Consider the following 25,100-nt stretch of genomic DNA (forward strand, 5'->3'; position numbering starts at 1 on the left):
ACAACAGACAAAAGTTTTTTGAAATTTGCACATGATATTCTCAAAGTTTTCAATCTGACTTTAATCATCTGATTTTAACTCACTCAGGTGTGTTTCCTGATAAATATATACACCTCCATATCCACTCCTTCACTTAAACATTTCCTTTTCTTTTTAACTTATTGATTTTTGCCACAATTTTTCTTCAATAATACGAGGGACATTCAATAAGCAATGCAACACTTTTTTCTGAAATCAGGTTGATTTTAGTATTGCAATACAGCAGTTTATTCCCTACTCTTTTGGTTACAAAGCCCTATTTTTCAACATAATCTCCATTCAATGTGATGGCCTTACGCCACCTTACTGAGAAAGGTACCACTGTAGTGGTTCCCTTTGGAGCCAATGTCTTGCTGCATCAATAACCTCCCCATCATAGACATAATGCTTCCTGTGCAGTGCATCCTTCAGTGGGCCAAATAGACAGAACCCGGAAGATTTGTGATCCGGGCTGTAGGGAGGATGCAGTACAGTTCAATAAAGTCTTGCGAGTTCCTCTCATGTGCACAGACTTGTCTCACGCTGTGGTTCTGTTCACTGCCAGGTTTAGGTAGACATTCTGCTAGTGCCTATGAGTCTGTTTTCCAGCAAAAGAAACTTAATAAAATCCCTCTACTTGGAATGCACCTACATTGCACACGCCATTTTGAAAGCTGCATATAGCACTGCCACCGCCACCTATCGAACTTCGTGAAACAATAGGTGCTGAAGCGGCAATGTTCCACTACGTTTCACAGCAAATTCACATTTTTTTCAACTGAAATTGGCCAAAAACAAATGTTGCATCACTTACTGAAAATCCCTCATAATAATGCAACAACAATGGTTTCTGGCCTGGCTTTTAGCATGATACTGTAAACATCCACTTGCCAATCTCATGATTTATCTCTAGCTGAAACACTTTTGCAAGTACTTGCAGCAAGTTGCTGAAATTAACTTGCCCAAGTGACCTGCAGAAGTAAATGTGCACAAATTTTTGTTCTCATGTAAACACCTCAGCAAGTGCTTGAAGAAGTTACTTGCAGAAGTTAACGTGCTAGTGGACACATGCCTTAAAAAAGAAAGTCTCCACTGCTCAAAAAAGTACTGGAAGAATAATACGTGGTGCTCACTGACAGTTTTCTTGTAGACATCTGTTTAAGGAGTTGGGCATTCTGACTACTGCTTAACAGTATATTTATTCCCTCATGAAATGTGTTGTACGTAATCATTTACAGTTCAAAGGGAACAATTCTGTACACAATTACAATGCCACAAAGAAAAATGGCACTCATTATTCCTCATTGAGGTTGGCTTTGGCACAAGGAGTGCACAATAATGCAACTAAAATTTTTATCACTTATCCAGTAATATAAAATGTCTGACCGACAGCAAAGTAAAATCTGGAAAACTGGAAACCTTTCTCCCTGATAATTCCTATTTTGCAGAATAATTTCTGTTATTGTTATTCATAAAGGTTGGGAACATGCAGTACTAAATCAAACGTGTATGTTTAACAAAATGACCAGCATGCAGCTGTATTTCAAAATTAATTTCTTACTTGAGTGTGAAATGACTTGTTTCACATCAGTACAATTTATCACACAAATAATTCATGAAGCATGGAACTAAGTAACTGTGCTTCTACACTCCATTCCTAAGCCACATTTTAATATCGGTTCCATATTTTGTCAATATTTTTGCCTTATTTGTTTTTTGGCTCTGTGACCTGCTTATGTAATCTTCCTAGCTTCATTTGTAGTCAACATGAGGAAAGACTTGGCAAATTATATTTGCTGTATAAATATGTAGGAATGACAATTTGGTTTAGCGGCCTAAAACAATCAGAATGGCACTACTGAAACAAGAGGATAATTTTTTTAAATTTGTATTCCGTTATATAGAGACAAATAGAAACAGAGGAATTACTAGACCTAACACAGCAAGGTTTAGTCCAAAAATAGATGTTATCTGTCAAATGAACTTAAGGTGAAGGAAGCAAGACTCTCTTCATTTCAGCTGGAGATTTATTTCCCAACAATTACAGATCAATTTCAACTCAATCCACATTTAATACGTTAATTAGTCAAGAGTCCAATCAACATATACTATCAACAGGGACAACTTTGCCACAATTTTTCCTATATTTGAAGTGCTGTGTACGAAAGTGCATAAAAATCATTAGCCTTCATCTCTAGTTTCATAATTTTTGGAAACTGGCAAATTAAAGAAAAAAGTGTGTGTGTTAAAAAGATAAAACGCAGTGATGTTGAAGTATTCCTGGAAATTTGTCAGCTGTGTTGAAATAAACGGAATCACTAAAAAAATTCAATAGAAATGATACTTTAAATTATGAAAACCCTTTTTTGGAAAGATATGCACAGATAAATATTCAACACATTACACTGACAACTTTAAATCCACACACTTTGGGTTAAAAGAAATAAATCCTGAAATATTTGTTAGAGAAGGCTAATTTTCTCAAGATTTCACTGCAGGGAGAATCAGTTACATCCTTAATGTCTTGCACATTGCAGATTTTGGAAGTAAAAACTGTTCCCATAAGAAGTTGTTTGAAGATTTGAAATTTTTAATTCTACAGCTTTATAGAAGGAACAAGGACTACTACAACATCATTATTCAATCTATGCACTTCTGTATTGTTGAATGAAGGCATTTTACTTTGTTTCAAATAATTATGATCTGAATATTACATGTTTCTGCTGCTTTTCCTCTGCTCATTTCCCCACTTACCACTGTACACAAAGCAAGTTGTAGAGTAATATTGTCACAGTTTTCATATATGCAGCCTCCCAACCTGGTCCTAGTATATGTTTGCATTTTGACAAGATGTAAAACAAATCTAAACGTGCACGAGCTGAAAACAAGTATGGGAAAATGAGCACTTTTAGACTGGCACAGTTGCTCCGATTTCAGGATGATTCCTGGTGTAGAATTTCCATGCAATACAATTAAACCAAAATGAAAAATAATATTTACACCTAAAATTATTCTGAAATACAACTGCATACTCTATGAAGCAAAACAAGTAAATTTTACTCAGACGTGAATGTATGAGCAGCTACTACAAACTCATGCCCTCCAAAATAGACAAAAACACCTATTATGACCTATAAATATGACAATGGTGAAAATGTGCAAAATAGCCATCATCAAAGATCCTCTGCATGCAATGGAAACACTGGCACCTCTACTGGTTAGCTTAGGAACCTGACAGAGCACAAGATATTTTCAAATACCAGCAAAACTTGTCCAACGACATGCAACAACAGATCCCACCTCAAGCGAGAAAAAGGGACATCTTCACAAACTGAACTTGCATTACAAATGACACACAGACAAATGTCTCAATTTGTCTGAATAAAGGCAGAGCATTAGTTGGGTGCTGACAAGTAGAAAATCAAGAACAGTCTGTCATGGAATCTCAAAACTATTTACTATTCCCTGCAAAATTAATATGAATTACTCAGATCCTGGGTAACCTTTTGTTCCACATGTCAATGCTGTCCCAGTTGACTGCACTTAAAATGATTAAAAATTAGTTTTCTGACCAATTCTAGTTTTAAATGACAGGAAAGAAATGAAGACAAAGCTGTAGCTGCACTTTTCAAATACAAGGTACACCTGAGAAGTTTGGTGAATGGTCTCACTAACTAAAGGAAACAAGACTGACAAACAAAATATCTCTGCTGGTCTTCAAAGTAATCCCCATCAGCTACAACACACTTGTAAAGCAGTTGGAAACTATCTGTAAATGCTTTTTGTGGAATTGCTCCAAGCACAATTGTCATACACAATGCCTGTGAAGCTAAAGCCTCTCACGGCTACTTTAAGCCAAAGGGGGGAGGGGCAGAAGAAGAAGATGAAGAAGAAGGAGGAGGAGGAGGAGGAGAAGGAGGAGGTCAGCTGGAGCTGAAACTGGAGAATATGGAGGATGTGGAAGTCAGCTTCTTTGAATGAGGAAGTTCAGCAACAAGACATGGATATCTAACAATGGATGAATATGGCGTTTTGAATGATTTCAAAGGAAATATTTGCCTACAGGTTCCACAACTTCACAATCATTGTCAGAAGTGTGTTGTAGGCATAACCCATACCAATTCAGGCAGGCTAGGAAAAAATCTTACCTTCGTAGTCTCGGATGTTATTGAACTTAGCAATGTTAAAATAAAGGACTAAGTGAGGAACACGTATTTTTTTGCTTTCTCCAAAAAAAATTCTGCTCTGAGATAGAGCCCTCCAACAATGACACTGCACATACCATTTTGAAGATATGAATGTTGGAAAAAATTTCAAAATGCCGTATCTTTGGAACAGTTCTACATATTTTGATTTTTTTTATTTGAAAGATAATTGCTTTATGATTACAAAGAAATCCTCCATTTGGATTTATCTGTCAACGTTTTTTTACTATAGTATTCTGAAATTATTTATAATTTATGTATTTTTTTTTCAAAATGCCAATTCATAAAAGTTTGATTTTTTTCTGTTTATTAGTACTATTTAGTTCTACATTCCTTGAAACGGAGAGCTTCCAGTTTTAGTTTGAACAGGTTTTATAAACAACTGAAATTTTTGCCATACATAAAACCTGTTTTACTATCACATAAAAATATATCTCATAAAATCAAAACAAAACCTTATTTAACATATTTTTAGTTTTGAAATATAAGTAAGAGAATCATTTTTTAATCATTTTAAATCGTTACAAAATGTACGTGAAAGGTCCAAAGACTGAAAAGGTTTCAACTTATACAACTTCCATGCACTCTGGTTTGTACTGAAATTAGCCAGAAAATGAAATAAAAATGTGTTCCACTGCTTCAGTATATAGTGTGATGCTATCATGTTGAACCAATAGGAAGTGGAGCAGTTACAGTCTTCAAAATATTGTGAACAGGAAGTGAGCACTGATGGCATTGTTGCTGTTCTTCAGCTGAAAACCTATATCCAGCTGCTGGTCCATGTGGCAGCATAAAATTCTTTACAATTTCATTTGACTCATAACTGGTATCTATAATCTCTGCCATCCACCAGCACACATCATTACTCACATGCCACAAGCACCCCTCTTCTCAGGTTGTGAATCTGAATGTTATGCTGCTGTGTCCGAGGTGTTGGCCGAACAAATAAAATTTCTTCTTTGTTGCTCTTTAAAGTGCGTGCAATATGAGTTCACCCATCACTTTGAATCTATAAATGTCTTCTGAATTCCTTTCACAGGAGTAGTTAGTTTGGACCATTCTTCTTTTTTCTGATCACAGAATTCTTCGATTTCCTCTTTGGACAAACGATTGAGGGCTGTGGATGTGTAAAATATCATGGATTACACGACTCTTGTAAAATCCCCAGCATTCTGAATTGCAGCTGTATTTGGTCTGGAAAGATTATGTTTTGTAGCATGGTGCTTCAGTGGGCCTCCTACACCACCACAAGACCCCTTCCCGTGACCAGTAGCACTGTATACTCAGTCAATTGGCACAAGCAACTTACTCAACTCAAACAGCTGGCAACAATTTTTAAAATGACTAGAAGCACCATCAGAAATGATGATGATCTTCTCCGCCCCTGTTTGCAGTTGAAGAATTTTGTGCATAGCTAGCAAAACATGTGCTGAGTTATGTCCTGTGTCATCACTCATAACTGCAACACCTGTGGTCTTGTTTTGAAAATATGTCACTCCTGCAAAAATTGAAACCTTGTCATCACTCCAATAATACCCTTGTATTTGTTGTGGAAGAATTACAGACCAGTTCTCAGCAAAATCACAGTGAAGCACTAAACATAGTTCTTCAGCCTGTACAAGCCCTTTAACTTTTGCAATGTGGTATTGTTGCAATTTCTTCAGATGCTGGTGTGTTATTGCTTTCACTGACCATTTACCAAGTTCATAAATGAAACTATCGGAAATACAGAAGCGTCAGATTCCACCAGTCTGCTTTGACCCATGACGTTACAAATATGGCGGAAATGGCCATACACTATGACACCAATATGACGTCATTGCATAAACGTGACCTCAAACACGAAAATACATTGAAAAACCAACACACACACGTTCCACAAAAACCCTAATGAAACTAACTGGACAAGCATGGGAAATTTGAGATTTTTGGGTGAAGCAAAGTAAATATAAACACATTTTGACATGCACCATCATACCAAACCACACAAAATGACAAAAAAAACCGACAACACAAAACTCCCCAAATTTCACAAAACACAATATCCTCTGGAATTGGACACTTCCCTTGACCTATATAGCTCAACAACAGCTCCCGATCCCAAAAATTGGAATCAAACATATCTGTTGACCTATGTAGCTCAACATCAGCTCCTGATCCCACAAATTGGAATCTAACAGTTCCCTTGACCTATACAGCTCAACAGCAACTCCCAATACCGGAACACTCACTGCCACAAACACACATTGGAATCTAACACTTCCCTTGACCTGTATAGGTTAACAGAAACTACCAATACCAAATAATAAAATCCAAAATTACAACCAAGTCCACAATCATCACTACCTCACAAACCCTTGACCTGTTATCCTTATGACATCTCCACATACAGATGTCCCTGGTCCGAGACGCCAGAACTTTAGTAAGCCCCATTTCTTCGCGACATACTGAACGCTTCACGACTACGTCCAAAAATTTTATTAGAGACATCGCACTGTCCCCCATCATCACCGACAACCTAAAACTGTTGACCCTGTCAGTCATATCCATACCCACCAAAGACAAAAAAGCAATTTACCAAAATTCACACACGATGAACAGAAAAAAACTACAAAAACGTCGAAATAACAAAACTAAAATCGTTAACTCAATGAAAAATATTCCGCTGAAAGCCACACACGTGCAATGCTATCACGCAAATTAACTCCATACGCCACGTAACACGATACCCATAAACACACCACCAGAGAGAACCACTCACCGCAACAATACGCCACCTATAAACACGCCAAACACGCAAACTAAACCAAAAACATCAGCTAATGCACCACGAGAGAGCACCACCGACCACATCAAAATGACACCTACAAACACGCCACTCTCACAAACTAAATTCTGCGCCGTAGTGACGTCACACATCACAACAGCCTTACGTCACGGGTCAAAGCTGATGGGTGGGATCGGACACTTCGGTCGACCCAAACTATCAAAGGCAACAGTTTTTTTGATAAGTTTATTTTCCTCCCACGTAGAATATGTAATTTCTGCAGAGTTATCTGCTACACCTTCCAGGGCAAGTGTCTGCAAAGACAGTCCTCGCTTTCCAGGACACGCACCACATTCTTGAAACAAAGAAGTCTCTCATTTCACATCACAGACTACTAATGACTTCACACGCTCAAATAAGGTGTCATATGTCATGTGCTCCAGTAAGTTCTTCAAAGTTACCACATAAAGTTCAAAATTATCGCAGTACACTAAAAAAGGTGGGTGTGTCACTATCCATTAGGTTGTAGTGCATAAAAATTTTATCTTCGAATATGTGAAGCTGTATAGTTGCTCTTATAAATTACAAAAGTTTCTTTAATATTGTGAGTTATGTAACTCTTCACTCTTACAACTTTTTGACCTTCAAAGAGAGCTGCATAAAAATTCATTTTGACGAATATCACTCTCTTCTTCTTCGTCTTTTTTGTTAACACTCTGGAGAGAACAGTCCCATTTATCTTCCAGATAAAATGACTGCACTATCTGAACTTTAGCTGCTTCTAATGAATGACCATAGTAGGGATCTGGTCCTCCAAAGACCCCTTCTACAGACCTCACATTTCTTGATTTGTCTACCATATAGGCCTACTTTGATACTGATGGAATGTAGTTCAAAACTGTTATCTTTGAAAATGTCTGTGGAATAATAGTTGAAACTTGCAACATTTCACTGTAGGATGCACGAGCTGAATTGATATTTTTGAAAAATTCCTGACAAGAGTTGCAAGAGTACTTTCATTCGTTTTCTTCTGAAGATGGAATGTCTATTTTTAAGAGTGTGGTCAGTTTTGCTCTAGTGTATTCCTCCATAGCTTTAGTAATTTCTCTACACTTTCTTGATGCATAGAGCTTGTGACTAACACCTACCTCTGTAGTTGACTGATTCAGGGTATTTCATTCTTCCTCTATTGATGCAAAATCTGCACCCTGGGAGGCTTCGCCTTGTTCATACACTGTTATTCTGTCAAACAATTAGAACACATGAAGTCGTCACGGGAAACATCTTCACTTTCAAACAGAGTCTTTAAATGAGAACACTTATTCCCAACCTGAACAAAGTCTGTTTTTTTTTTTTTTTTTTTTTTTTTGTCTTATATATCACTCTTTTACAGATATCCAAATAATCGGCTCATGTTACTCTCCTATGGCCCCTGTCAGAAGACAATTCAAACAGTCCTTTTCACAAAACACACTGCAACTGTGTCAACTGGCAAATTCCTCATGAAAACACAGAACTTGCGGGATGGTCTCAGATGTCTTAGAAGCCTCTTCAGTAAGCAAATTAGCACTGAACAACTACAATACAGAAACCTGCAATGAACAACGACAAAGAAACTGACAAGAAAATACAACAAAGTGTAAGAAATAAATGCAACAATGAAAGTGAAAAGAAATAACAGCAACAAAGAAAGTGATAGAAAATAACTGCAACGAAGACAATAGAAACAAACATTGTAACAAAGAAATTACTAAGAAACTACTTCAGTTAAGACATACATTAGGCTACCCTTGAAAGCTAAAAAAGTATTTTAAAAATGAAACCAGCCCAACTTAAAAGTGGAAGCTCTCCCTTACAGGGAATATAGTACTACATGTTACTAATTAAAAGACAAAAAAATTGAACAATTCTGGATTGGCATTTTTGTAAGAAAAAAAATCTGTAAATTATAACAAAATTCAAAAGGCAACAGTAAAAGAACTTCGAAAGATATCTCCATGTGGAGGACACCATTGTAACCATAATGCAATTATCTTTTAAATAAAAAAATAACAAAATATCTAGAACAGTTGCAGAGATACAGCATTTAAAAAAAAAATCCAAGATTCACATCTGCAAAATGGTGTTTGCAACATTATCTTTGGAGGCCTCTATCTCAAGGCAGGAACTTTTTTTTTTGGTTGAGAAAACAAAAAAAAAAAAATCACATTTCTTACCTACTCCTGAATTATAACATATGCTAAGTTCAATAACATCCAAGACTATGAAGGGTAACTCCCCTGCCTGAAGTGATACGCGTAGTGCCTGTAGCTAATGGTGATTACTTTGAAAGCCAGTAAAGGTATTTTCTTTGTAACTCTTGTTTCCTTGATTTTCTGAGACCATTCAACGAACTTTTCAGATGCACCCTGTATGTAAACTGAAGGAGCATATTTGCTATAGGAATGGAAACTCTTTCTGATATGCAACTCTTGACTTATATTACCAATTTACAGTCCTAATATCTCAATATGTCCCGATCTAGATCTGGTATAGATAGAGTGATGAATTTTTTTAAAGTAAATTTCCAGCAATATAAAAATTTCCTGTTTCATGTTAGTGAGTCACCAATTTAAAAGTTTTGAACCTTGGTACTGAAGAAAGTTCCAAATCATGCAGCATGATGCAAAGACTATTAAACAGTAATTATTGTTCTGCTCATTTTAACATGATGTATACCACAGTTAATGTGAAAAGTTTTGCCTGTAACTGATACACATAAATGTCGTGAAAGAGTAACTGAACCAACTGATACAAACAAGTCTTCTCACTGGTCTCTGGATGATGTTTGCTTACTAACTCTGAATATTATTCTTACTGTTATGATGTCTTGGGCTTCCACCCACAGAGCTGCATCAAAATTCATTTTGATGAATATCACTCTCTTCATCGTCATCAGAAGATGATCGGAGCAAAAATCATGAAAATTTCAAGGAATTTCAATGCTGTGCCCAGATGCAAGCCTGAGAAGATTTTAAAGGTACAGGGAAAGTCAACATTTCCTTTCTTACAGCTTACTACCCATACTCATTGAGTCTTCTTGAACTACTTAAGAATATTATACTATCAACGGAAGTAAGTAACATTTTCATCTACAAATCAAATGTGAATACTACTAATTATATTCTTTCCCAGTTTTTATTTTCTGAGAGTCATGTTTGTACTTATAGTTATCAGTGCTTTTCATTTTCAGTCGTTAGGTACCTTGGTCTTAATCTCGTAAATCAACATCAAATTAAGGTTTGAGTGTGATAGTGTTTCCCACTGGAATGTTTGCTGTGACAGCAGACTGATCCAAGGCATAGCCTGAGGTCTAAGTAAGGTTGAAGATGACAATTAGGTAGTGAGTAGGTGAAGCTAATTGATATGAATTCCATATAATGGTTATGTGACAATGGAAATAATCATTTTTTGACAATATAATTGGAGCCAGTGACTCCTCCTCCTGCCAGAAGGGTTGAAGGGGAAGCAAGAGGAGTGAAGGAAAAGTACTGGAGAGGTTTAGGAAATGGAGTAGAGTTCATAAAAATTATCCAGAATCCCGGGTCAGGGGAGACTTACCAGACTGAATGAGAAGGGATATAATGGGTATGGTACCAGATTGATTAGTTACGAAGCCTGAAATGTGTGTTCCCTCTATATTTAATGCTCTTTTCATTAGAAACTAAAAAGCCAAGTTCTTAGAGTGTTAACTGATGTTTCAGTCAGCAGTTCCATTTATATTAGGGAACTAGTTCCAAACCGTACTGGTTATATTTTCAAGCCTTACCTATTCAGGCTGCAACGGCAGTGACTGATCTTTATTATAATAAACATCAACATGTCAACACATGCTTTATAAATGTCTGCAGAATGAATGCCACAATCCACAAGTGTTATTGACATTTACACATTTTATATATTGAGTTCCATGAGCTACTCTCCACTTACACATTAAATAATTGTGCAAACAAATGTATGAATGTGAACTGTCAACTATAGTTACATTACATTATTTTGTGATCATTCAAGAGATTAAGATTTATGGTAGATAGGACCTAATGGTTTAAAACAAACAAGACTACAACAGAACATAATAAGTGTTGTCAGTGATAATAGTAGTCTTTTCACCAATGTCATGGTAGAATTCCACAATTTTATTCCACATCAATTAACTGAAAACTCCATGACAAAATTCAAGGCTAGTCGTTACCACAAACACGAAAGTATCACTCTCGTATTAATCAATGTTACATTGACAACATTCTGCTTTATACACAGGGCTACTTAAAAAAACATTCAGTTTTGGTGAGACGACAGAAAATTTATACCAAGAACAGGAGACTGGAAAGCATAATCTTTCTTAATTTATGAGATACTTAAAACTAGCAACTAAACGAAACGGAAACTCACTCATCACTCACCTGAAGCTTCCGTAGACGATGAGCAGGATTGATATAAGGAACGTCGAAACTCTCGACGAATCCATTATGGAATATGCCCTACGAAAGTGGGGAGAAAAAGTGTAATAATGTCGACCCTTTTCATTGTACACAACACAGAGGAGCATGTAAAAAAAAATATTATGTTGACATCCTTGAAGGACCAAAAACAAAACACGAAGCTGTTCTGTAACTGGGTAAGGTATTAAAGTAACTGAATGATTTGCATTTCTTACCACTGATAATCGGCCGGGGTGGCCATCGCAAGGCCCGCCTGCGGCTTTGCTAGCACCTGTAAAGTTTCGTTTTCGTTAATGTTATGGACAAACAGCTGTCAGTTGGAACACTATAATTTAATATGCATCGTCGTGGAAATTACAGTGGGAATTGCAGGAAGCACGAGAAACATGTGACACAGATATGTATGTCACCGGTTCTGAGACTTCAGTATTGACGTAAACAAAAATCTAATTTTTGTACCACCAGGGCTGGTCTTTTGTTCCATTTCAGTTGCGAGAAAGCGTAAGATGAAAGTAACAGCCCTTTACGTACCTCATAAATCGCACCATCCCAGAAATTCCTCTACTACAAAACCGCGGCCGAAACAGCTGTTTTTCAAAAGCCATTAAAACTAACTTATGGAGCTACCACTTCGTTACAATAGTCATTCTATCTGTTACTGATGAGCCTCAGGCATTCAACTAACGGTCTGCCATCTTGGTAAACATTGTCACGTGATCAGCTGGGAGAAAATCATACAGCACCTGTATTTTCGTACATAGAAGCGTACGTGTGATAAAAAGTAGGCTCTGGAATGCTGCACTACGGAAAATTGCGTACTTCAGTTGCTTTTTAGTCGTTACGTACAATTAAATTTCTTTGGAGATATTGATGCGCACTGGCGCATGTCCTTTGTTTTGAAAGTATGTCACAGCCATAGGTTAATGGGGCCCTTGTGGACGTATTATTTCGCATATAGGCATGGATCGGAAGTGTATTTATCGCTGTCGGCTGTGATAAACATTTCGTAATACAACTTCAAATCGTGTTTGGGCCGACTTCTGATGTCTTTGTAAATTGCGACAATCGTTAAAGTTTAATTTCGCAATAAAATATATTTTAATGTACCCTTTTCTTCAAGCAAGCTTTCTCCGCTATAAAACGTTTCCATACTTATTGTAGGGCATTCTTTAATGTCAGATGTGTACATTGTCAATGTAAGGAATGTATCAGTTTGGCACTGACTGCTTGGTAATATGTCTCCACAAAATATGCCATAACACTTCAGTTTATTCTCCGTTTAAGGCTCTTAATCTCTATTTAACTGATGTCACTAAGTTTTGTTTTTATTGAAAATGCAATTTACTACACTTTTTAAGGGAAAAGCAAAACTACTATAGCACAAATGTAGCTATAAATGCACTGCCACCTTAAGTACCATCTCATTTTTCTCCATAGCCTTTCACAAATGTGGGAAAACAAAACTAGGTGCTTGAAAATAAATTATTCAAAGGGTTTTGGTATGGATGGATTATTCAAGAGACACACATTCACTAGAATGAATATATTTGTATAAACTAGACAAATACAAATGTAGCTTTTAAATAACATTCAAGACAATTGCTTCCACGGAAAAATATTCATATTTATAACAGATAAAAATGCACTTTTAACAGTTTTGTACATTAAATAAAGCCAAAATAATAATGTGCAAGTACAATGGCTATGAAACAACAGGTATTTACTCGTGTTTCATTGCAGGACACAAATTTTCCAATGCACTGTTTGCAAGTCCAAAGCAGTGTTACAGTTTTACCTCACAGCAGTGGCATTCAGCTGGATCAAAATCAACAAATTTAAAGTCAATATGGACCACAATAAAATTATGGCATTTTTAAATTAAGTAAATCAAAACAAAAATACTGGTACAGAAGCACTACACAAACTCTCTCCACTTTCTTGCAGATGCATACACACAATTTTGTAACTAAGATTAAACAGACAGGGCAAAAAAATCTGCACACTTAAATACATGTCACACTCATGACAAACAAATCTAACAGTTTAGCATGAAATGCTGAACACCACTTCTTGAAGTACATGAGCCAACTCAAAACTGAAGACACCAACACAAAATGAACACTACTGTTACAGCATACAGATGTTTATCACTGCCCACCGTGGCACTCATATGACTTACAGCTACCTTCGGCAGTAAGCATCACCCTGAAGGAAGACTGTGATGTAGGTAGGAAGCCTCAGTACAAATCACAAATGCTGATACTACAGGAGCTTCCATCAGGGTGACAAAAAATATCACAACTCTACAGCACAAGGGATTAAATCAGTTCCGTTTATTTTTTTCATTGCATTTCCATAGCTTTATCTAGTAGGTGTACTACATATAGCATGTTAAATACAAAGTTTAAGAAGAAAATCTTTCTGCTTCTTGTATTGCTATCAGGCAGTCACACCCATTTCAGAAGATATCCTTTATAGAACAAGCCAAGGACCAACTGCAAATGGTTTCAGCTTTCATTGAACAGGATGTGCCAGGTTGGGGCAAGGATGAGGAGAAAGTGTTAAGGACAAGATCAGTCTACGCTACCGTCCCACTAACTACTATTATGGGATTCGTGGCTGGAAAAAAGTAGGCGTTAAGTACCAATAAATAATTACATTAATACACACTTTTTGTCTAATACACAGGGTAAATGTAAAACAGAGGCCATTACTTTAATACTCTCAATACAAACAAAATGCAAATCTTTTGGAATGATAACTAGGAATTGAATACAAAACAAACCTGCACTGGCAATGAGCTATGAAGACGACACTAAGAAGGTGGAACACTGTTTGCTGGAGTTGCCTCTCCTAACTATAAATGAGGCACCACTGATAAGTATACCCTGAAAGTAATTTTGTATACAAAACCATTCCACATTCTTAGTTTTAAATTACTTTTTACATGCCTATTAATACTGTGATACAGATAAATGTTATACATAGCAATGGCTCGATTCTAAATATGATTTCTGCCGCACAGACATAGAAAAAAGTCGTATTCTCTTCTGTAACAGTGTATTAGTTGCAAAATTATAGCAGTGAGATTTGTCATATGACTACTCTTCATCTTCATCCCCACCCTCCGTCTTGATTTGCTGGGCGTTCCGGTAGAGCAGTTGATTCTTACAACCTCCCCACACAACATCTGTTTACATTAAGTTTTGCCATGTGTCCATTATCACTTAGCCATTCGATTTTGGTTTTGACCACAGAAAAACAAGATGAAGATGTTCAGAGTTAAGATGTTTTTAAACTTTTCTTTGATGTAATTAAGAATTTATGGCACAAAAGTTACGACACATCCTGATCTTCTACATCTTGCAGTTGTTCTTTCTGCTCTGTTTCACCTGGGGAAAAAGAAGCAGAATTATCAAAAAATACCAATACAACAAATTTTTGTCAATATCATACAAAGTTAAAATGTCAGGGAAATATTAGGGCACAACCCTCACCACTTTTTCTAAGCATTTTTTTTCTCCAAACATTTGGCATCACTAAGTGCTATGACAAAAGAATGGACAAAAACTAAGGAAAAAAAGACGAGTAAACATGGGATCTAAACTGCATACCTTAAGAGTTAGGAGCAGTTATTTGGTAGAAAAGATGATTTACAGTAGTGAAGTTTAACAAGTGCTCGTAAATTTTAAGATATGCACATTAGAGCCAATGTGTACTGGATATTTTTCCTCCTTTTGATCCATATTACCACCTTTGACAGTTTTGTCCCCCTATATATTTTCAATTAAACATTACAAAATTTGTGTGAAGTCTTTGAGTAGGACTATAAATAACTAGAAGTAACGAGCAGTAAGGTTACTAAGCATGGCTTTCTTTTAATCACATAATCACTTTCTCCATTAAGATGGTCTTCTAGTGTCATTTCTTCTATTACAATGCCCTACTACTCAATAAAACTGAACATATTTTCAGAAATTCTCAAGATAATCAGTTATGAAATGCGAGACAATACTATAAAAGCTATTCTCTATGTTTTAATTGGAAAGTTAGTACACAATGATAACATACTCATTTATAGGGCAGTGTACAGTAGGGAAAGGGACAGGAAAGGCAGAACATTAAAAATTAAAAGCTCCCCAATTTTCATTTCTGAATGTATAACGATGAAACCAGTTACATTTTAGCAAAACAATACTGTTGCATTAACTCACAGCTCAATGTTCACAAAGTAAATCCCATGCCTCATTCAGCATGGTGTTACTGCAGTTGCTACATCCTTGTCTTCCACAAATGTTGAACTTATTAACCCAACCAGTTATTTGGTGACAGTTTACCATGAATTCAGTATTTTACACATACACTAATCATTGGCAGATGTAGTGGAAGCAATAAGTGACAATAATCATACAACCAAAAGGTTCAACACCCCCCCCCCCCCCCCGCTCCCCTCCCATGAATACAACTTTGTAAGCTTCAAGTTGCAACATTATGCCCTATCAACAATACTGGCAAAAAGGATCAATGTAAGGTTATATCAATTTGTAGAGGGGGTGGTGGTTATTTTTGTAGCATTCTCAATAGTTATAAAAGGTGGTTTCAGCAGGATTCAAATGTTCACCGTCTGACAAACTGACTGTGCAGAAACTCTGCAAATTGTGTGCACCCTCAATCAATTTCTTCGTATACAGTAACCACAGTCGTTTACAAGAATTTACTTTATACATCTTGCATGGCTGGCTCAATTTCAGGTATTTTTAAGCACAGCAAGTGTCATTACATTGTAAAATTACTATACACCTACATACATGCTTCACAAGCCACTGTTATGGTGTGTGGCAGAAGGTACCCAATACCACTTCCTTTCCTGTTCCACTCGCAAGTAGACACTGGAAACAACTATCTATATGCACTCTTAAGAGTCCCAATTGCTCTTGTATCCGTAGACCTTATGCAAGAAGTTCATTGGCGGCAGAATTGTTCAGCGGCCAGCTTCAAATGCCTGACCTAAATTTTCTCAAGAATGTTTCTAAAAAAGAATGCCTCTAAGGACTCCAATTTGAGTTTCTGAAGCATCCCCAAAACATTAATTTGTTGTTCAAACCTACCAGTAACAAATCTAGCATCCTGTCTTTGAATTTCTCCAATGTCTTATTTTAGTGTCATCTGGGGTGGACCTCGCTAACACTAACAGTACTCAAGAATAGATCATACTAATGTACTACATGCAATTTCCATAAAATGGAGCACTCTTTCCTAAAAGTCTCCCAATAAATAGAATTCGACCATTTGCCTTCCATTTCATATCACTTTACAAAATCACACCTAGATATTTAATCTGTGTGTGCGTGGCTAGCAGCACACTACCTTTATCTAAACATTATGGGTTTGTTTTTCCTATTCATCTGCATTAACTTAAGTTTTTCTACATTCACAACAAGCTGCCAGTCATCACACCAACTACAGATTTTGTCCTAGTCATCTGGTATGCTTCTACGATGACTCAATGGCAAAACTTTCCGGTACATCACAGTATCATCTTAAAACAGCTGCACACTGCAGCTCACCCTACCTGTCCACTAGATTATTTACGTGTTTAGAAAGTAACAGCAGTCCTATCTCACTTCCTCGGGGCACTTCTGACAATATCCTTGTTTCTGACTAGCACTAACTGCAATGGACAACATCCTGGGTTCTGTTACTTAAAAAGTCTGAGCCACTCAGAGATACAATTGTAAAATGGCAGATGTAAATTATGCGAGTGCATTATGGTTTTAATTTTGATGCTTGCACATTATGCATTTGCTCGCTCATCATCAACTAAGCCCCCTGTTATATAATCAGACAATTTTACAATATATTGACACCTTCTGCACACGAAAATGACCTGTTAGGCCAAAATTGGCCAATTGTGTAATATGTAATGAAGTGAGTACTTGTCAACAAAAGTTTAGGTGGAAACCTTTAAATTGTTTTTATGTGCGGCCTCTTCAAATCAGTGAAAATGAATTGAAACATGTCTCGTGGCACAGTTCTGGGTAGTAGTATACAGTTCAATATTTCACACCGGCAGTGGTACACAAGATGAACTACCTTTTGGGAGACAGACTGAAAAATAATGGACCTTCCTGCTTCAAGAAATGAAACTTGCTTTAAAACATTTGTGGTAAGATGAGAATCCAAATCGGAAAGCCACCGTACATTTGCACCAATGTAGACACGAAATTTCATTTTACCCTCCCCACAATAGCTGACCACCTCATCAGAAAGTAGTTAACATCTATCAAAGACAATTTTTTTTCTCTTCACTGAATGGTAATTATTGGCATTAATTTTTAATTATCAATACCATGGAATACTAACACCAATAAACAAAAATGAAGGAAAACAATTTGTCTTTAATATTAAGCAGCCAGGGTTCCTTATGTACCTTCTGGCAACATGGAAGAAAGAAAACTTAATGAACTAATCACCTCTCTACTTGTGGTACTTTATTTTTACCTGATATGTTATGAAAAAATATTTCTGCCAATACTCAACAAAAATATTCCCCAAAAGCTGCAACTTCCACCCACAACCTTCATCCATATCTGCAATCTGAATCTGCTTACAAATAAACCAGTTTGCTTTTGGTTACGAATTTGATGGAAGGGAGTGGGAAAAGGTGGGGAAATGACCTGGGAATCAGGAGGCTGCCAACAGATTGTCTTCAGGTGGCGTACCGTCGCCTTGCATGTCAGATGTCCACAGCGTCAGGTTGTCTCTCAGAAGTTGCATGATTAGTGTTGAGTCTTTGTAGCTTTCTTCACTGAGAGTATCAAGCTCTGCAATCGCATCATCAAATGCTGCTTTTGCTAGCCTGCAGGCTCTTTCAGGCGAGTTCAAAATCTCATAGTAGAATACAGAAAAATTCAGTGCCAAGCCCAACCTGAAACAATTGGAAAATATATTACAATGAAAACTAATTTCCACACATGAAGAATTACACGCAAACAAGTTCTAACATACTATGATTTTGATCTTACCTAATAGGGTGGGTAGGTGGTAGTTCTGTCATTGCAATATCACTGGCTGCCTTATAGGCAACGAGGGAGTTTTCGGCAGCTTCCTTCCTGTCATTACCCGTGGCAAATTCTGCAAGATATCGATGGTAATCTCCCTTCCTGCATAAAACAAATGTTGGTTAGTGTATTGTTATGTACGGCACAGTGTTCTACAAAGGTATTAAGCACAAAGCTCAAGACTCTGATGCTAAGAAACTGACTTACATTTTGTAGTAGAAAACTTTACTCTCCCCTGTGGATGCACAGGGAATCAGATGTTTATCCAAAACTCCCAAGATATCAGAGCATATATCTTTTAACTCTTTCTCCACCTAAATCAAAAGTTCTATTATTACAGTGTTAAGGTTTAACATAAAGCACAACTCAAACTACATATAACAATTTCCAACCTGTGATCTATATCCTCTAATCATTTCAAGCTTTTCTTCTGCTCCTTTGTTTTCCTCCTTCTGCTCAATAGAGCTTATTATCCTCCAGCTTGCACGCCGTGCCCCAATTACATTCTTGTAGGCGACTGACAGGAGATTTCGTTCTTCAACAGTTAACTCCACGTCTAGTGATGCCACTTTCTTCATGGCCTCCACCATCTCTGCAAAAAGAAAGACTGGCGATTAAAAGAAATTCCAGTTCAGGAAACAATGATTCCAGGACTCAAAATTTTTCCCTTATTGGGTATATTTTTTCCAGGGAAACAAAAATGTAATGCTTGACAAACCATTACAAATAATACTTCCGTGGCTAGTTGCGAAGGAAAGTGAATTCGATACCATAGTCCACTCGTCGAGTCCCTTTTCAGAAGAAAATAGCATGTAAGTCTGTTTCGGGCTTGTGTTTTCCATTTAAGGTGAAATGATTAAGGAAAGAAAGCGCAATGATGTAGAAGATCAATACAATACAGTATTGTAACCTCAGTATCCATGGCAACAAAACTGTTTGCCGTACCATACCTTACGCATGTCAGATACAGTACGAGTAAAATTTTTTCAGCACTTTTCACTATAACTATTATTTCCATGAAAGCAGATTTCTTAAGACTGATTTTTTTAACAGATATACTCCGAATACTATGGCATGTGGAGCCGCAAACGTTAACTTCAGTGCCGCACACGCAATCTTCACACGCGCTGCTAGTGCCGAAAGCAGGTCATTAAGCTTCTGATGTACCATTTGATTGAAGTCAACAATTCCGGCACGTAAAAGTATTGACATAATGAAGAATACGAGCCCGATTTGTTGTTCCAAAATTTGTAAATTTTAAAACGCAGTAAAACCTCGAAAGCACCTTACTGCAACTACCTGCACTTCTAGATTAGTTTCTTACAATCGTAATGCTTAAAATCTTCTTTATTTGAGGATAGAAATTACAACTGCGGCGCAAGTAACTAAATTCATGGATACCAATGCTCTTGCAGTACGAAATTTTCAATACCATCTCCTTCGAGTGATGACGCATCGATCCCTGGGCCTTGCCCACTCTGATCACTTCATTTATGTATCTCGGAGATGTAGAAAAACTAAATTCCTACTTTTTGTTTCAAATGACCGTAAACCATCGGATTACAAACATATTTCAGTTTAATATCAAACTGCTTCCGTTGGTCTCTATGCTCTTCGGTCGGTGGCAACTCTTCAGCACACGAAGTACCGTCGGCATCTTTACATACATATGTAATATAATATATACTACGGAGAATAAAAGCTATTTACTTACCGTCATATCTTTCAGCCTGTTCCGCCAGTTTGGCTTTGTATACGTTATCATCTCTTTCCGACATGGTTGATGTACTGGGATTTACAACGCGATGTGCGGACCGACCACTATTACAGAGATATCTAAGATGGCCGCGCCCGCCAACACTGAAAATAGTTCGTCAATAAGGTGTGTCGTCCATGTGTCCTTCCGCCATTTACGTCATAAGCTTGGGAACGAAAATGAGGAACTTTGTAGGTCCCAGTTTGTTTGAAATTTACGAAATGCATGTCAAATAAAAGAATACATCTATATAATTATAAAGTTTAAAATCATGGAAATAATATTAAATATGTATATGTAAATTTAAAACATTCTGTTACGGAATAATTTTGAGAATAGTCGAGCTCGCATAGATGTGAGAGAATTGTGATGTGACCGCAATATCGTAGGTTCAAATCCCGATCACGACAGATGTAAAATAATGCTAGAAACTATGTTTTTCTCATTCCATACCATGATGCTTGTAAATCGATTGGAGGGCGAAACCTCCATTTCGAGTACCATGTTATATTATGTTACTAACTGGTAATATATTCTACAGATGTGTCACATTGTGATTCGGCGTAACCAGATCTACTGCTGGTATTAGCTTTGGGTTTAGTACTTCAGCATATAGACTGCCATACATTTAGCACATATCTTTAGCAAAATTCAATGTCAAGTAAGTGAGGCAGGGTCCTTTTTTACCGTACAGTTAATTTTGTCGGTGCAGTGTGGAAATGGATTTCTTAGCTATACGTACTCCTTTCCGCGTATAGTTATCCAGCTTTTCCTTGACTATCGCCGTGAAAGAGATGTAAAGAACAACATTCGCATATTCCACACTGAAAGATTGATTCAGATGTCATCGATTCTTTTTATAGACGAGGAATTTTTATTTTGTTGGCTGTTTAAGAGAGCTGCAGAAATAGCGTAGTGCAGTCATATAATATTTATTAAAAATGTATATCATTAAATGTATCGTCGTTCCACATGCCGTTGTAGTTTGTCAGACACATAGCTTCCTATCCAAGTGTTGTAGCTGGAAAGCTCTCGTGATGTAACAAGCATTGCTATTTATTTCCGTAGTTCAAATTGCTATAAATTTATTTGCCCGTTAACAACTCTCTTGTTGTATGAGACATCGTAATTTCAGGCATATCGGTTATTATACAGTAGTACAAATTACATTATATGCAACAAGTTACAACGTGGTTTGAGGAGATTATGCAAACTCCGTGAACCATGGGGGATTTCATGAAGAAATTCTTTTTTTTAAAAATTCATTTAAGCAGAAAGACAGAGAAAACATCTTGGCAGTTATTACACAGTATCTTGAGGCCGCACGGCGTAGACGGCGTCATGGCACTGACATGGCTAATTTCGAATTTTTAAGCCAAATATTGACTTTAATTTCTCTGTTGATGTTTGTATCTAAATGATTACTGTCAACACATCGTATGCGGTGCAATAAATTTGAGTCTTGTGCGGAAACCCCTGTAGTAAGTTAAGTGTTTATTCAACAAAGAAAACTTTTGTCCTTCAAGATTACTTAATTCGATAGAAGCATATTAGTGAACAATATCATTCTGTAAGGTTCATTACAGAAAAAGAAATGGAACTGAAAAGTACTTCGTTTTGTAAAGGGCGCTATTGGGCTTCGCCTCTAATTTGCGCTCTCTGGTAGGGAATTACAGAATCAATGCAAAGATATGTTGATGAACCGGTAAACGAATATAATATTTACAAATAATAAGTTTGGAGCTGCAAGAAGTAACAAAAGTTTTTTCTTAATCTGTTTCAATAAATATTTTTTTTTACAGAAATGCGAGCATCTTGCATGATTTGAGCGTTCCATCAGCTCGCAAGTGGTTTGTCTTTACGCGTGCTACATTACGTGGAAACATACGTCGTGTACTGTATTTACAGGAGACTAATGGGAGTGAGAATGTTGTTTCATGTATTGTTTATTTTTATGTCCGTGTGTTTTCGAGTATGTGTTTCTTACTCCATAACAGTGGATGCCCATGCAGAAGAATGCTTCTTTGACAAGGTTGAAGCCGGAACAAAAATGGGTAAATGTTTTGACAGCAACAGATTTCTAGGTGATTATGCTTCCTTATGCAGTGATCATGCTTAGCATTATTGTCTTTTTTCAGGGCTGATGTTTGAAATTGCTGAAGGAGGTTTCCTTGATATTGATGTTAAAATAATCGGACCTGATAACAGAATAATCTATCAAGGTGAACGTGAAACCAGTGGAAAATACACTTTTTCGGCGCATACGAGTGGAGTATACACGTATTGTTTTAGTAATCAAATGTCTACAATGACTCCTAAGGTTGTCATGTTTAACATGGACATAGGAGAAGCACCTAAGGATCAAGCTCCAGCATCTGAAGGGGGAGGTGAGGATATTCAGTAGTTGTCTCTTCAGAGTACCTGTCTTGCCTTTTCATTTATCCATGCACCGGCAGAAATAATAATTGTTGTTTACCGCATTGTACAGCTGTCTTGTACAGTTCTGTTATAAATGCGGTTAATGATTCTGTGTACTGGATTTCACTTTGCAAATTTCGAAAGATAAATTTGCCAACTTTCCTTCCTTCCGGACTTACACGTAAGTCCAGCCAGTTGCAACCACAGTGAAACTTTCAACTGCCTTACTACGACTTATCTTATGCCCTCTTCCTTACATGTTGCGATTTTGCAGAAAGTGTTTTATATGCTTGAAAAGATTAGCAGCTGTTTGAGAAATACGATTTGAATGAATATCTAAAAAATATAATCGTCTTTATAGTTAGGCTTTGAGGCTGTGAATTAAGAGTTTCCGATCCTGTCGGCCCTTAAATGATTCTCAGTAGTTACTTTTGTCAAGAAGTTCTTTTAGTTCCTACAATGTGCCTTGCATGGAGAGTAGTGATAAAGAGAGAGCTTTTATGAAGTTGGAAGGGGTTATGGAGAATTTGTGGCTATCTATCTACCAACAAAAGAAGGTTCTTGTCTTGACACTAACGTCAAAACCAAAATAATTGGAACTACAAAGTAAGTATTCATGCTTGGCTTACAGATTGCAGTACCGTGATGATGAGTCTGCAGACAAACCCAGTGACCGCACAATAAATTCCCAGGTGGAATACATGTTATTTGTTTATAAGTGTGGTTATTACAAAGGAAACCTTCAAATCTTTCAAAAAAATATGTTCTTTTATTGATTGCTGACAAATATTCAAAGAATTGGGAACAAATGATACATTAAGTTGCATGTTGCAGACCCTTAAAGTCAGGTTTGATGAAAATTTTTCACCAGAACTCGATAGATATCCAACTGTAAATCAACATGCATGCAGAGAACAGGTCAGCTGAAGAATGGGATACTACCCATTGGCTCTGACTGATCACGTCATAGTTTACTCGTAGATATTATCTTTTTTTTCCCCTTGCTTGTAGCATACAAACTTTTTGGCTATCACAAATAAATGTACTGACAAGATATTGTCTCTATTTTTGAGTTGTAGATAAAAAATCTGTTATTTCCTGTGGCAAGGTGTCATCATTGTAAACTGAAATAAATGACTGTTTTCTGAAAAGATGGGGCTAGACATTGGTTCGATTTTTGTCGCTTGTATTAATTATAAGTTAATTGTTCATTCCATTTCATTCTGTACTTGTTTTCATTCTTAGTGAGATTTAGATATTTTGAAAGAATTGTTATTCATTCTGGACAACTTTCACTTTTTGATTTTCATTAGTATGTATGGATTTACCTATCTTGACTGCAGTACGGGATACAAATTTTACAGTTCTTGCTTCATTCTCTCTCACTAGTACTAGTATTACTAAGATATTTCTCAGTGGGTATTGTTACTATCAAAGGCAAAAGGACCAATAATACAAAAATTTTGTACTAGGTCTAGCAAAGATGGAGAAAGCGACCTCTTTAGGTCAACTGAAGAATAGGGGACAAGCTTTTTGTATGTCGCTTTTTTTGACTTCGCTAGCGTTAGTATCTCGCTCTTCAGTTGACTTATATACATCAACTGAAGAAAAGGCCAAAAGGATATACAGAAAGAAAAGATAAAAAAAAAAAGAAAACGCTGCTGGATTTATTAAAGAAACTTATAATCGTTGCAAGGCGGCATGGGAACTGGTTAATAAACACAGGAAAAAAGTCCACCTCTTATTTATTTGGTTATTTATACATGGAACACTTTACAATGATATTGGACTTGTTATTATAATACAGTGAAAATAAATAGCTCAGGAGCTAACATAGAATATGCAAGTATGGTGTATGAGGGTAGGACAGTTGGGCAGCTTAATGCTCTAATTCGTGAAGTCCAGTGAATTTAATGAATGCGATGGCATTCTTGACTTGGGAATTAATCTTGCAGTTGCTGTGAAATTTGGAAATAAATGCAGCATAGTAATGTGGAAGAGTGTATCCAAAAGATGTAAAAAAAATGTAAACTCTCAGAAAATCCCAGTTGTTTACAGTGTGCCCTGTAAGAGTATGATACAAACTATAATTTGTGAAATTGCTGAATCACTGTTAGAAGTGATAAATAAATGCCTTGGTGCTGGGGAATTTCAAGATTACCTGAAAGTAGCATGCACATTGTCAATTTACTAGAAAAGGCACTCCAAATAGTGTCACTCAACAGGTCCATGTATCTATAATACCAGTATTAGGTTAAGTGATATAGTCCATAATGAAGGATCAACTATTAAGTTATTTTGAAAGAATTGTATGGTGCCTACCATTTCCCTCAGAAGGTCCAGTCAACAGCAGCAGTACTTGACTTACTTAAAAATACAGGGTGAGTCACTAAC

At 36.7% G+C, this 25,100-nt stretch overlaps 3 protein-coding genes across 6 annotated transcripts in view; 1 reads left to right on the top strand and 2 right to left on the bottom strand.

The window, feature by feature from the left end:
* The window catches only part of LOC126284223 (signal peptide peptidase-like 3), a 70,502-nt gene extending 58,103 nt beyond the window's left edge, over positions 1–12,399 (bottom strand). The window contains exons 1-3 of one of the 2 annotated variants that reach the window (XM_049982996.1): positions 12,003–12,399; positions 11,687–11,742; positions 11,433–11,510 (exon numbers count right to left, since the gene is read on the bottom strand). In XM_049982996.1, the coding sequence (XP_049838953.1) occupies positions 11,433–11,510; positions 11,687–11,712 (104 nt within the window). In that variant the 5' untranslated portion in view covers positions 11,713–11,742; positions 12,003–12,399. Of the gene's footprint in view, positions 1–11,432; positions 11,743–12,002 lie in introns of both variants that reach the window. The other variant, XM_049982997.1, reaches the window with a different exon arrangement.
* Positions 12,400–12,999: 600 nt separating this feature from the next.
* Positions 13,000–20,406, bottom strand: LOC126284224 (14-3-3 protein epsilon). Of its 2 annotated transcripts, XR_007551450.1 has the most exons (7): positions 20,247–20,406; positions 18,925–19,124; positions 18,740–18,846; positions 18,497–18,634; positions 18,194–18,399; positions 13,771–14,863; positions 13,000–13,676 (listed from the first exon to the last, which is right to left on the bottom strand). XR_007551450.1 is itself a non-coding variant. In XM_049982998.1 (6 exons), the coding sequence occupies exons 1-6, from the start codon at positions 20,308–20,310 to the stop codon at positions 14,808–14,810; spliced, it is 771 nt and encodes a 256-aa protein (XP_049838955.1). In that variant the 5' UTR covers positions 20,311–20,366; the 3' UTR covers positions 13,000–14,807. The 2 variants fall into 2 exon arrangements, 1 of the variants encoding a protein (XP_049838955.1); XM_049982998.1 differs by having other exon boundaries at positions 13,000–14,863; positions 20,247–20,366.
* A 36-nt stretch (positions 20,407–20,442) lies between these two features.
* LOC126284225 (transmembrane emp24 domain-containing protein 2) overlaps positions 20,443–25,100 on the top strand; it is a 38,485-nt gene continuing 33,827 nt past the window's right edge. Inside the window, exons 1-3 of one of the 2 annotated variants that reach the window (XM_049982999.1) lie at positions 20,443–21,993; positions 22,091–22,342; positions 22,427–22,675. In XM_049982999.1, coding sequence (XP_049838956.1) covers positions 22,204–22,342; positions 22,427–22,675 — 388 coding nt within the window. In that variant the 5' untranslated portion in view covers positions 20,443–21,993; positions 22,091–22,203. The remainder of the gene's footprint in view (positions 21,994–22,090; positions 22,343–22,426; positions 22,676–25,100) is intronic. The other variant, XM_049983000.1, reaches the window with a different exon arrangement.

This window comes from Schistocerca gregaria, chromosome 8 (genome assembly GCF_023897955.1).
Source record: "Schistocerca gregaria isolate iqSchGreg1 chromosome 8, iqSchGreg1.2, whole genome shotgun sequence".
Lineage (NCBI taxonomy): Eukaryota > Metazoa > Arthropoda > Insecta > Orthoptera > Acrididae > Schistocerca > Schistocerca gregaria.

What these genes read in the sequence shown, in the direction of transcription:
- LOC126284224 (XM_049982998.1), bottom strand. Translation starts at nt 20,310, where the DNA reads ATGTCGGAAAGAGATGATAACGTATACAAAGCCAAACTGGCGGAACAG. An exon ending in TTAGAGGATATAGATCACAG is followed by an intron (nt 18,847 to 18,924) that starts GTTGGAAATTGT and finishes CTTTTGATTTAG; the next exon opens with GTGGAGAAAGAGTTAAAAGA. An exon ending in AAAGTTTTCTACTACAAAAT is followed by an intron (nt 18,635 to 18,739) that starts GTAAGTCAGTTT and finishes TGTTTTATGCAG; the next exon opens with GAAGGGAGATTACCATCGAT.